The following is a 12,969-nucleotide window of genomic DNA, read 5'->3' on the forward strand; positions in this document are numbered from 1 at the left end:
CCAAAGATAAACGAATGAATGAACACCAGCAGCTGGGCCGGAAGTGAGCTTCTACCTGGTGCTGCATCTTGGACGCCTTCACGTCCAGGCCGTCTGTGGCCTGTGTCCACCCAGTCCTTTCCTGTAGCCACCACCTCCCCTCTCCAAGACCCGCCCTGCTGTCTGGTCCAGCTTCTCTCCTCAACAAGGCCTCCACCAAGCTCTGTCCTCGTGGTAATGGGGGTCAGGCTGCCGTGAATGCCCTGAGGTGAGACAGCGCCCAGAGCTTTGGAGTCAGGCTGGATTCACTTTCCGAAGGGGCAGGGACGTGCGTGTGAGCAGAGGAGGGTCCCTGAGGAGCTGAGGGACTGGGCCAGCCTGAGCATCTTCATGGCTTCACACCTGTGAGCGGCAGGTGGAGAAGCAGATACCGTGTAATGGAAGACCTTTGGCATGGTGGGACCCAGAATGAGAGACATTTCAGGGTGTGATAACAAGGGTTTCAGGAGAGACAAGGGCCAGCCCCAAAGCCAGTTTTTCATAGGATTTTGCCAGAGGCGGACTTAGGAAGGAAGAGGAGGTCAGGTGAGGGACAGAGGGATCCCTGTGACAGGTGGGGCGGGGGGTCAGGACAGAGAGCAGGAAAGACAAGAGCTGGCACTGCAGCAAACCCACAAGCAGGTACCGCGAAGAAGACTTCCACAAAATACCAGTGTCTGCTGTTCACTGAGCCGTCCATAATAAATAACCCTTACAGTGATCGGAGCGATGAACCCAAACTCTCATAATAATGAGCACGACTAACCGTACTGTTTTTCTTAGACTTAACTCTTAATGACTTTAATGGGAAAATTCTTAAGATAGTTGGATTTGGTTATTTTTTACTATTTATAAAATTGGGGGGAAAGGAAGTAGATTTTATGAAAAATACGTCCCAGTGGCAGACTCCCCAAATTCACACAAACCTTAAAAAGAATTTAAAATTAAACACAAATAACATATTTGGTGTTACATATAATAAAAAAATCTAAAATTTACACCAATGTAAAATTACACCAAAGTAATACTTGGGAAAGCGTTAGATTTCCATGAACAGGTGTTGCCTAGTTTTGTTAAGTGACCACATTTACACCTGAGTAGGTGTGGTTTCCAGGGGTCTTAGGATCTGCCTTCAGAATGCGTCACATGAAGGTCTATCCAGCTGGACCCTGAGTGAGCATGCTGACACCGGCCTTGACCATGGGATGAAGAGATGAGAGCAGGTGATCCCCGGGCCAGCCACACGGGCGTCAGCTGATTTTTTTTTAAATTTTTTTTCACTGTGCTGGGTCTTCATTGCTGCAAGCAGGTTTTCTCTAGTGCAGCAAATGGGAGCTACCTCTAGGAGCGGCAGCGTCTCTTGCTTTGGAATGGACGCCAGGGCGTGCAGGCTCGGTAGCTGTGGCCACAGGCCTAGGTGCCCCACAACATGCGGAACCTTCCTGGACCAGGGGTCAAACCTGTGTCCCCTGCATTGGCAGACTGATTCTGGATCTTTAAAATAAATTCATTAAGTTAAAAAAAAGAACTGTGAGAGCTGATTTCTGATTTACAGGGACGCATGGGGGAGTCACTGCTGTGGCCCCGACTTCTACAGCACAGACCACAGCAAAGATGAGCACTCACAGCCTGTTCTCCCCATCACGAGCGTGACGTGCTTGGTCCAAAGCTCTGGAGAAAGCGCCATCCCCTCCCTCTGGAGGCTGTGGGCGCCACAGCAAAGCGGGCCAGGTGGGAGGGTCCAGCCGTGGAGGCAGTCTTCCCGGCGGGATGAAAGTGAGGCAGAGCGGTCCCGGTGGAGAGGAGAGGCAGGTGCCGCCAGCAGTCACATGATGACCACGTGATGGCCACGTGGCCGAAACCCGAGGGGACCGTGGGACAGGAGAGCTCAGCCCGGTGCAGGCTGGGCCTGGAATGCCAGGCCAGGCAGCTGATACTTTGAGAGGCAACACACTTGAGTACCTAGTATGTGCCAGGCACTGCTCTTGGCAATTTGCACTTAGTAACTATTGAACTCTCACAACCCCCCTCTGAAGTACAGGCTATTATCGGTCTCAATTTAAGTTAAGGAAACAGGCCCAAGAGGCACAAGGACTTGCCCTGCGTCAGTCAACCAACTTGGAAATGGTAGAGCGGAGACTTTATGTTCTGGGCTCCGAGGCGCAGGCTGTCTAGTGGCATGATTCCAAAGGATGGTAGGCAGGCCATGACCTGATTCCCAGCCCACTGGCTCCCTAAGCTGGGTGTGCACTGGGGCTCCTGAAGAGGGCTATGCCCAGCGCCACGTGGGCCTCACACGTCAGAGTCTCTGGGGCACAGGCCTGGGAAGACTGCATTTTAATAAGCCCCATAGGAGGGATCCATAGGCGAGACCTGAGCAGGACCTGGAAAACGACACAGCTTTGCCCCCCATCTGCTAGACGGAGAAACTGAGGCCTAGAGCGGCCAACAGAGCCCGCGGAGTCCTGAGTGGAAAAGGAATGAGTGACCCAGCCCAGCCAGAGCCGCTGCCCCCAACTGGTGTCCTTCCCCCAGAGATGGGGGAGGAGGTCGGGGGTAGGGGACTCCTTGTTGAGAAGACTGTTTCCAGGTGGAGCACAAAGGCCACTGGTGATACCAGAGGGGATGTCCAGTGGATGCGGTCACAGCTTCCCGTACATTTACACTAGCTTCCTGTTGCTGGTGTCACAAACGATTACAAGCTTAGTGGCTTAAAACAACACAAACTTGTCTACTACTGTTCTTGAGGTCAGAAATCCTAAACCAGTCTTGGGGTCAAAATCAAAATGATGGTTAGGCTTCCCTGGTGACTCAGATGGTAAAGAATCTGCCTGCACAGCAGGAGACCCAGGTTCCATCCCTGGGTTGGGAAGATCCCCTGGAGAAGGGCATGGCTACCCACCCCAGTATTCTTGCCTAGAGAATCCCAAGGACAGAGGAGCTTGGTGGGCTACAGTCCGTGCGGTCGCAGAGTCAGGTACGACTATCAACTAACACAAACACACAAGATAGTTCCTTGTGGAGGCCCCCCTGGCTCCTGCTTCTTTGCCTCTCCCAGCTTCTAAAGGTGACAAGGCATTCTTTCGGCATTCCCTGGCTTGTGGCCATATGGTTCCAGTCTCTGACTCTGCTGGTACACCTCCTGCTCTGTGACTAAATCTCCCCCGTCTCCCTCTTAGAAGAACACTTCTGATTACACTGGGCCCACCTGGGTCATCCAGGACAATCACTCTCCCTGGTCCTCACTTAATCACTTCTGTAAAGTCCCTTTTATCTTGGAAGAATTCACAGACTCTGGAGATTTGGAAATCATTATTGGAGAGGAGTCATTATTCTGCCTGTCACACACATGATGAGAAAAATCACTCCCTTTTCAATTCTCTTCAATGCTTTTGCCTTCTCCATGGAGAAAGTCCTTGGCTGGTGTGTTTCATCACCTCTCTAAGACCTGCTGATCTCATATCCTAGCAAAGAGTGAGCAAGCTCAGGTTGGTACTGCCTGTTTCCTCATCTATCAAATGGGGATAATTATAGTACACCCCCCCAAAAAAGCAAAATTGTGGTGAGGACTGGATGAGATGACAAGGTAAGGATTCGGGCTGTGCCCAGTAGGATGTGAGCTCTAAAAAATGCCAATTCTCCCTATTTTATTTATGGCAAATGGTACTGATTTCTGATAAACCATTCCCATAAATCATATGGAACTTATCTTTAAATTTATTTAGCTAAAAAAACGGAAATTGAGAGCTGATTTAAAAATTATAAGTAATTGAAACTGCAGACACTGCATAGAGATGGGAAAATCAGGAAGTTGTAAGCCTCCACACTGTGTGACTCCGACAGTGTCCTGCACACGCACCCAGAACTACTGCTGTGGAGACAGTTGGTTAGTGTCTTCTAATAAGCGAAAGAATGAACTAGTATTGCCAAGCATCCCTTGAGAGGCATTTCCTATATTATCTCATTCAGTTCTTGCAACGGCTCTTTGAGGGAGGTAACCCTGGTTATGCTCATTTTTCATATAAACAAACGGAGACTCAGAAATTAAACCACAGCAAGGCACTCAGGAAATATAACTGGAGGAGTCAAATCTGAATCCAGATCAGTCCAACTGCTCCCCCCACCTCCGCCGCCTCAGCTGCCTTCTAAGGCATTTTGCCCCATTGCCAACCCAGTTCTCACTATTTCTTTCGCAGTAGATTTAAAGTGTTTTTTTCCAGAGTTGGGGGCATGTTTCCTCTTTGAAGCTGTTGCTGGTCCTGTGAACCCTTTTCTTTATTTAAAGGGCTCAGAAACCCTGGGCCGTTGACCCGACAGGTCACCCAGTCTCTGCGCTCGGCTCCCTGCTTTTAAATAGATGGCCACCAGAGGGCGGTGTTGGCCCATGTTTTCCCAGCCTCACGCTCACCAGAGCCAGAGCTGCAGAGACGGGACCAGCATGGAGCCAGACTCCTACTTGGAGTCAGAAGCTCCTGCTCGGGCGGGGGCAGAGAAGCCAGCAATGGCAAACCCCAGAGTGCTCTGCGACACAGCGCCGGTGAACACTGCTGCGGGACGGGACAGCAGGCCCGGAGAAAGCAGCTCACTGCCCTGGCGGAACACTGATCTCTTGTCCCCATTTTATAGATGAGGAAACTGCAGCACAGGGTTTAGGCCGGAAGCCCATTCCCCATTCCCCAATCCTCACCGTCAGGCTCCCAGAAGCCCTGGAACTCAGGAACTGTTGTGTTTTATGTGCAGAAAGGAGCAGAACCCTAGAAGCCAAGCCTGTGAAAGAGGAATCCAGAGGAGGTAGGGAGGTCTAAGGGGTGAGGGTCGTGTAGTCCCAGCTGCTGGACCAGGGGCCTCTCCCCTCACCCTCAGGCTCCCTAGCCCCTGACAAGCGCTCACATTCACCCAGCAAGTTCTATGTGCCCCGCACGTAGTCCTCGGAACCCTGGGGTGGGGGGGTGGGGGTTGCCTTTCCCCACTTTACAGATGAGGACACTGAGGCCCAGAACAATCGGCTGCTCTCTGAGATGTTACCGTGCCTACGGAGTGGCATCAGGATTGAGACCCAAAAGCCCGGCTCTGGAGCCTGAGCCTGCTCCCTGCCCTGCCCTGTGATGCGGGTTCAGACCCCCCCGCCCCCTGGGCCTCAGTTATTCACGCTGTTTTTCATGCAAAATCCATATGAGGCAGGTTCTGTGTGCAGCTCCATTTAATAGATAAGCAAACTGAGGCCTTGGGAGATCAAGAAACGTGGTCAAGATCACCCAGTTAACAAACAGCAAGTCAGGGATTTGAACCCAGCTTCACCCAACTTCAGAGTCCAAGTTTTTCATGTCCTATTGCCTTGTCCCAAATATCTCAATCTGGGGTTCAGAATACGTGGCCTCCCTCTGGATATGTAATATGCAAATATGTCACAACGTGCAAATATGTCACAATATGCAAATATGTCACAATATGCAAACTGCAGCTCTGCATCCCTGGATGGTTCAGGCCCTGCCTGTCCAACCTTTTACTGTTTTCGCTGAAGCATGGCAGCCGTATCTTCTCAGGCTTGGATTTCCGCCTCTGGGGAAATTCAAAAAGCCTAAAATAATTTCATCTTCAAAAGGACCACTGTTTGTAGAGACGCTTGACTCTTTTTCCAGAAGCCCTAGGATGGGTTGATGGGGGCTTCCCAGATGTAGCCCCAAACCTCCCCCCTACCCCCCAGAGTCCTACAGGCAGCTCCTGCTTCCCTCCTGAGGGCTGAGGCAGGGCTTGTGGAGTCAGGCATGAGGACTCTGGGGCTGAGCTGAGGGCCCCGGGCCTGAAGGCCTGGCCCCTGGCGGGGTACGGGAGGGCGCCAGAGGCTGGCTCCTTGGCCACCGGACGCCTGGGCCAGCGCCTCTGTGTGGGGGAGGCCTTGTAACATGCCCGTCTTCCTCTGATTTCCCGGGAAAGGAACCGGGGCACAGGTGCGAGGGGGAGACTCAGGTGAGTATTCCTCAAAAACATCTCTAAGGAAGGAGACGCAGCAACAGGCAAAGGGTGGACTAAGGGGTTGGGAGACAGGCTCCAAACCCAGCTCAACCGTGAGCTTGTCACGCGCCCCGGGGTCCCTCTGACCATCAGTTGCCGATGGCGGGATCTGGCTGTAGAGTTGGTATCTCCACCAAGTATTCCACCCTTCATTGCTTCACCGTAAATCCCCACCGGCCACACCATCCTCCAGCCCACACACTGCTGAGAAAACAGCTCGAAAGGTAGCAAACTCAGTGTTGAATTGTACGTATCAAGTGTACATTGACTTTTTATATAATAAGTAAAATTTGAGGGCATCTCTTTGCACTGTGTGAAACAACTTACGTTGATTATGTCATAGAATGCTCACAGCAGCCACATGAACCCATGGCATTGCTCCCATTCTTACCTGGAAAAACTGAGGCCGAGGAAAGTTAAATCACGTGTCAAGGCTGCACAGGTATTCAGTGGCGAGGCTGGATTTGAACCCAGATCCTTCTGGCCTCAGCGCCGGGGCCTGCAGTATCTCTCCTCCAGCGCCTATGCTGGCCTTCTGTATGTAACCTCCAAAGCAAGTCACCTGTGTGCTTGCCTTTCTCTAATCATGTAAATTAGGAACTACAGAAAGCAACAACAAAATAACATCTAATTCCCTATCTTGAAATGATAATCGACAGATTGATGTTTATATTTACATAGTTCATGTACATGTATAATATGTATTTTTGCAAAAAAAATCATACTATTTTGCAGCCTGTTTTCCCAATTATTAGAATGTAATATTTTCCATGTCACTATTTTTCATAGCTGCATATTATTTCATCATTCAGAAAATACTCAGTTTTTTTAAAAAACCAATCCCCTATGGTTGGACATTCAGGTTAGTTACAGTTTGTTACAACTATAAGTAATGCTGTGGTGGTAATTCTTGCTCTGTTTAATTCTGCAGGATGAATGATCAGAAGTGGCCGCCAGGCTCATTGCCAGGCTTTGGGTCTGTATTAGTGGGCTCCAGTGTGACTGTCCTTTAAAAACTCAGGGCCTTGCCCTCAGCAAGCCTGGTAGGGAAACTCTAAGCAAAATTGCGGCCTCCTTCTCTTTGCTCTCCAGAAAGAAAGGACAAAGGTGCTGCTCCCAAGCCTCGCCTGGTCAATCAGGCCCTTTCTGACCCACACCTCATTCACTGTCCAAGGTGGGGACAAGCGGTTCCTCAAGCCCTGAAGGACCTATCCCACTCAGGCACCCAAATCATCCCCTGGGCACCAAGATGTCGATAATGAGATTCACTCGATGGTATTTAGGTTTTCCGAGTGAACCCGATGTGGAGGAGAGGGAGGACCCTGCGGCTGGGGCAGAAAGCAGCCTTCTACGGGCTTCCCTGGGGATTCAGGAGTTAAGAAGCCACTGGCCGAGGCGGGGGACTCGGGTTCGGTCCCTGGTCCAGGAAGATTCCACGTGCTGCAGGCCCCTGAGCCCCTGAGCTGCAGCCTCTGAGCCTGCGCTCTGGAGCCCGCACTCCGCAACGAGAACAGCCCCTCACCACAGCTGGAGAAAGCCCTGGCACCACCAGAAAAGAGAAAGCAAACAAGTAAAGCAGCTTTCTCTTTGGCCTTAAAGACATATGGGGTCTGCAGGAAGTGAGACGAAGTTGAAAGTGGAGAAGGATATAGAGGCAGGAGGGCCAGAGGGAGCTGGTGACCAGAGAGATCGACATGAGCTTTTCTCGCGTTTCTGACCCCAGAGAGAAGTCTCCAGGTGCTGCTAGAACCTGCTCAGGGGCAGATCCTTGCGCTCTGAGAAGGGGGACCCACTCACTCCCCAAACTGAGGGCCTGCCCCGGGATGAAGGGGCAGCTGAGACAAGTCCCCTTCAAGCACTGGATGGAGAACGAAGCCCAGGGAGGTGGACGGACCGACCACGAGGCGCAGAGGAACCATTGCGGACGGGGCCCCTGCTTCTGGAGCCCGAGGCGGAGCAGGCTGGGGAAGAAGAGTGGCCCAAACAGAGTTCTCCTCCTGGCCTCAGCCCCCGGGTCCTGGGGGACTCTGCAAGCCAAAACACGAAAGGACTTGGATCAGATAAGGAACCAGAGCCTGCTTCGTCCCTGCAGCCAGAAAGAAACCAGGAGAATACACGTTCTCTCCCACTTTCTCCTGTGGTCCCATTCATACACTCTTCCTTTTGTTATTTTTATGAGCCTTGCTGCCACTCTGGGAGAATCCCCAGGTCTTTCTCTGCCTGCTTGCCTTTTCTCTGCCTGTGTGTGTGTGTAAGTCTGTGTCTGTGTGTGTGTAGGGAGGTCACCCATAATTGACTGCCCTTTTTGAACCTGGCCAGAGGCTCTTCTGATTCTCCAGGGCCAGCTTCTCTCCTGGAAACTCCAGAAAACGTGTCTTCACTTCAAAAAACCTCAGACTGTGGCTTCTGATGAAGTGTCTCCTCCAGTCTGGGTGAGGGGTCAGGATGCGAAGAAGAGGGAGACGGAGGGAAAGGGGAAGAGACACAGAGATGATGTCAGACAGACAGACAGACACGGAGAGGAAAGGAAGCAGGGGAGAAGCAGAGACGGTGAGAACTTGAGGGGAAGGAGACGGAGGTAGAAAGACCTGGAAACAAGCTCAGAGAGACTGAGGGACTGCCAGGCAGGGAAACGCGGACAGCTCCATGCCAGAGAGAAGGGGAGGAACCAAGGGTGATTTGCTGAGAGGATGCAGGACAGCCCAGGAAAGCGGGAGGGCAGACAGTTCAGAAGGAGAGAAAGGGGAAAGGGCAGCAGAGACAGACAGACAGGAGGAGGAGCAGCGGCCAGGTGATGAGGAGACAGGGGAGACAGCAGGAGAAGGAAGGAAAGAGAGGGAAGGAGGCAGAGGGGCGCCCGTGTCCTCGCTGCTAGCAGCCGGGAAGCCAGCCGAGCGTGTCCTTCGGGCCCGCCGTGGCCGTGGCCGCGGGGAAGGGCCCTCGGGCCACCGGGGGAGGAGGGCGGGGCGGGCCGGCGGCGACGCCCCGGGGTGGGGCCGGCCGGTATAAGCGGGGCCTGCCCGCACCTGGCAGGGCCAGCTCCCTGGCAGGTGGCGGCGGCCAGCCCGGCCCAGCATGAGCTCCTTCGACCTCCCAGTGCCCTCCCCTCCCCGCTGCAGCCCCCAGTTCCCCAGCCTCGGCCAGGAGCCCCCCGAGATGAACCTTTACTACGAGAACTTCTTCCACCCCCAGGGCGCGCCCAGCCCGCAGCGGCCCCCCTCCTTCGAGGGTGGCGGGGAGTACGGGGCCGCCCCCAACCCCTACCTCTGGCTCAACGGGCCAGCCGTGACCCCGCCACCCTACCTGCCAGGCAGCAGCCCCTTCCTGCCCCAGGCCTACGGCGGTGTGCAGAGGCAGCTGCTGCCCGCCGGCGTGCCCACGCTGGGGGCCGGCGACCTGGGCTGGCTGCCGCTCCCCTCGCAGGAGGAGCTGATGAAGCTGGTGCGGCCGCCCTACTCCTACTCGGCGCTCATCGCCATGGCCATCCACGGGGCGCCCGACAAGCGCCTCACCCTCAGCCAGATCTACCAGTACGTGGCCGACAACTTCCCCTTCTACAACAAGAGCAAGGCCGGCTGGCAGAACTCCATCCGCCACAACCTGTCTCTCAACGACTGCTTCAAGAAGGTGCCCCGCGACGAGGACGACCCGGGTAAGGGGGCTGTGGGTGTGGGGCCGTCCCCGAGGCAGGCTCAGTCCTCCCGACACCCCATTCTAGGGAGCCCTGCAGGGATCCTGCCCCACCCCGAGGCCGGGGGTGGAGGGGCGGTGGGCAGAAGGAGTCCGCTCCAAAGGTGGACCCTGCAGGCAGATGTGCCGCTGGCCTCTGAGTGACCTCTGAGCCTCGCTTTTCCCATCTGAAACACGGGGCCAGGATAATAGTCAGCCTGCCAGGCTTGTGGGCAGTGGGCTCATGAGGTGATGCACACGAGGTGTTTGGTGCTGACACAAGCTCCATGTGACCATTGGTTCAGACCCCAGCATCCAGCGGGCGGAGACTCCTGTGGGGGCAGGGGTGGTGACTGCTGGAATACACCAGGCCTTGTGCACTCCGGGCCCCCGGGAGGGACCAGACATCCGTGGGACAACCGCTCGGGGCCACATTACGCCGCCTGCCTGCCTTGGCTACATCGCCTCCTTTAATCAAGCCCTGCAGGGTGGCTCTTATTATCCTCATTTTATCGGTTGAGGAAAATAACAGCCAGAGGTGAAGCCCCCTGCCTAGGGTGATACAGAAGGATGTGACCGTGGGAGCAAGTGTCTGAATGGAGGCCCCTCTCACACCAGGGTGTGAGCTGTTCCTTTATAAGGAGCAGTTTCTAGAACTTAGAAATGTGTGTGCTTAGTCACTCAGTCATGTGAGGCTCTTTATGACCCCGTGGACTATAGCCCACCAGGCTCCTCTGCCCATGGCATTTTCCTGCCAAGATTACTTCTCCCGGTGATCTTCCTTCTCCAAGGGATCTTCCCAACCCAGGAATCAAACCCAGGTTTCTTGCATCACAGATGGATTCTTTACCATCTAAGCCACCAGGGAAGCCCATAGAGATGGACAGAGAGTAATATATTAAATACTCATGTATCCATTTCCCAGAATTAAAGTGCACTCCCATCACACCATAGGACGCCAGCATACCTCTCAGAGGAAACCCACTCCCACCCACTCTGAGGGTTGTGACGGCAGGACTGTTGGTCCTACAGAGGAACGCGAGCGTTCTATCCAATGGCTGGCCTCACCCTTAGGCTGAGAGATGTGGCAGGCAGGGTGCAGATTGTCCCTCCCGGGGACAAAGCCCCTTTCACATGTCTAGCATTAGCCCTCTCTCACAGCCAACCTGAGGAAGAAGGGGCAGGCCCAGTGGGCCCACTTCTCAGACTAGGAAACCCAGGCTCACCCCAGGTCCCCCATCTGAAGCTGGGACTCAAGTCCACCCTCGGAGTTCATGCTCAGGACCTTCAGGAAGCCCTCTGTTTCTCCCTGGGTTCTCTTTCCCATCAGCAATGGAAGAAGCCCCCCCTCACCTTGGCCCCAGTACTTGCATCTCTAGAAGAGCCCACACAGTAAACTCCTTCGTGGCTCAGGCCTCTCACTCTGCACTCCGAGAGTGCCAAGGTGTGAGGTGGGTGCTTGAGGAAAGATGCGTGTGATGTGATGCATGGTGAGTTTGCGGCATTCCTGTCTTCTCTGCCTTTCTGCGTCTGTTACCTTTGGTCTTAGCGTCTGACAGACAGGGAGGAACGGGAGCAGGGTATTGGCTCCATCTCTGTACTTACCCTCTCCCGCCCCTGTGCCAGGCAAAGGGAACTATTGGACCCTGGACCCCAACTGTGAGAAGATGTTCGACAACGGAAATTTCCGCAGGAAGAGGAAGAGAAAATCAGACGTCTCCTCCAGCACGGGCTCCCTGGCCCCAGAGAAAACGGAGGCTGGGCTCCTGGCAGGCAGCCCCGAGACTGCAGAGGCCCAGGACATCGTGGACGGCGCTGCACCAGGCCCCACCGGCTCCCCGGAGAAGCGGCCAACGCCGCCCCCGCCAGGCACCCCATGCCTCAGCAGCTTCCTCTCGACCATGTCAGCCTATGTGAGCGGGCCGAGTCCCCTGGGCCGCCCCGCGGCCACCACGCCGGGACTGAGCCTGGAGCCCGCTGACAAGATGGGGCAGAACTCACTGAGCTTCAGCTCCTACACCCCCCTCACCAACATCAGCAGCCCTGTGGGCGGGGGTGAGTGGGCCAGCGCCATGCCCAGCAATGCTCTGGGCTACGGGGGCTCTGTCCTCAACCAATTCAACCCTCCCTTCTACGGGAGCGTCAACACGAACAGTGTCCTCTACCCCAGGGAGGGCACTGAGGTCTAGAAACGGAGCAGCTCCTGAGCCAGGCCAGATGGACATGCCGGGGGTCCTCCATGCCAGTACTCCAGACCTCTAATCGGCCAGACACACACAGGAGGCTCAGAGGAATTCATCTGTTTCCTGGAACGTTGTATAAACCTTGAGTGTATCACATATCCACCCACACAACCCAACCAACTTTGCAGTGGGAATGTTGGTACCTGCATGACAGTAACCAACCTGGCCATTTATTGAGCACTTCTGTGCTGGGTGCTGTATGAGGTTCTTTGAAGGTATGATTTCACTTCCTATTTCCAACCACCTTGTGAGGGTCATATGAATCTACCCATTGAACAGATGAGAAAACTGAGGCTCAAGGGAGTTAAGTCACTTTTCCAGAGTCATACAAACTAGGAAGTGGTGGAGCAGGGGGTCAGGTACAGGTTCTGGTGTCTCCCCTCAAAGTTTGGGCCAACAGAGGCAGGAATGGAGGGATTGGTTGAGCAGACAAGGAAAGTCAGTGTGACGAGGTGATGATGGCAAACACATCAAAATCTCTCCACTGCCTGCTAGCCAGCCATCACATTTAGTTACCAGCCCTGGGTACATCTCATCTTGGTCCAAGTCTTTATTCTGTGGCAGCCCCCAACTTACCTGCCAACACTCCTTTTGCTCCTGCTCAAGGGGGGAGCCCAGATCCCTGCCCCTGCTGGCCTGTGTGTCTAGCCTCCCCCCACAGAGGCAGATTGCCTCCCCAGCCCCAGAGACCAGGAGCCGGGCAGGGAAGGGAGGAGTATGCACCCCAAACTCCCACCCCTGCTCTGCCCACTGGCAAAATCTTGTAAAGCCCAACTTCCTGTGTGCACGTCATGGACCAGTGAGCTGGAGGTGGCTGAGTCTTCCAAGAAAAACAAGGGTGAATCAGTGATTCCTTTCTCATAGCCCAGGAGGGGCTTCAGACTGCCACAGAGGGGTCTACGCAGGCAGCTCGTGGGATCTTTTTCCTGTTTTTGTGCATGCTTTACATACCAGTGATGCCGCATCACAGCGCACCCTGGGAAGTGATTCTGTTTTCTTATGTTCTTTTTAATTAAAAAAAAAAAAA

At 54.2% G+C, this 12,969-nt stretch overlaps 1 protein-coding gene across 1 annotated transcript; it reads left to right on the top strand.

Annotated features, from left to right (window-relative positions):
• The first annotated feature begins 9,077 nt into the window (after window positions 1–9,077).
• FOXI1 (forkhead box I1) lies at window positions 9,078–12,969 on the top strand. The gene is made up of 2 exons (XM_043488898.1): window positions 9,078–9,682; window positions 11,326–12,969. The coding sequence occupies exons 1-2, from the start codon at window positions 9,106–9,108 to the stop codon at window positions 11,886–11,888; spliced, it is 1,140 nt and encodes a 379-aa protein (XP_043344833.1). The 5' UTR covers window positions 9,078–9,105; the 3' UTR covers window positions 11,889–12,969.

The sequence above is a fragment of the Cervus canadensis genome, chromosome 16 (assembly GCF_019320065.1).
Source record: "Cervus canadensis isolate Bull #8, Minnesota chromosome 16, ASM1932006v1, whole genome shotgun sequence".
NCBI lineage: Eukaryota > Metazoa > Chordata > Mammalia > Artiodactyla > Cervidae > Cervus > Cervus canadensis.

What these genes read in the sequence shown, in the direction of transcription:
- FOXI1 (XM_043488898.1), top strand. Translation starts at nt 9,106, where the DNA reads ATGAGCTCCTTCGACCTCCCAGTGCCCTCCCCTCCCCGCTGCAGCCCC. An exon ending in CCGCGACGAGGACGACCCGG is followed by an intron (nt 9,683 to 11,325) that starts GTAAGGGGGCTG and finishes CCCCTGTGCCAG; the next exon opens with GCAAAGGGAACTATTGGACC.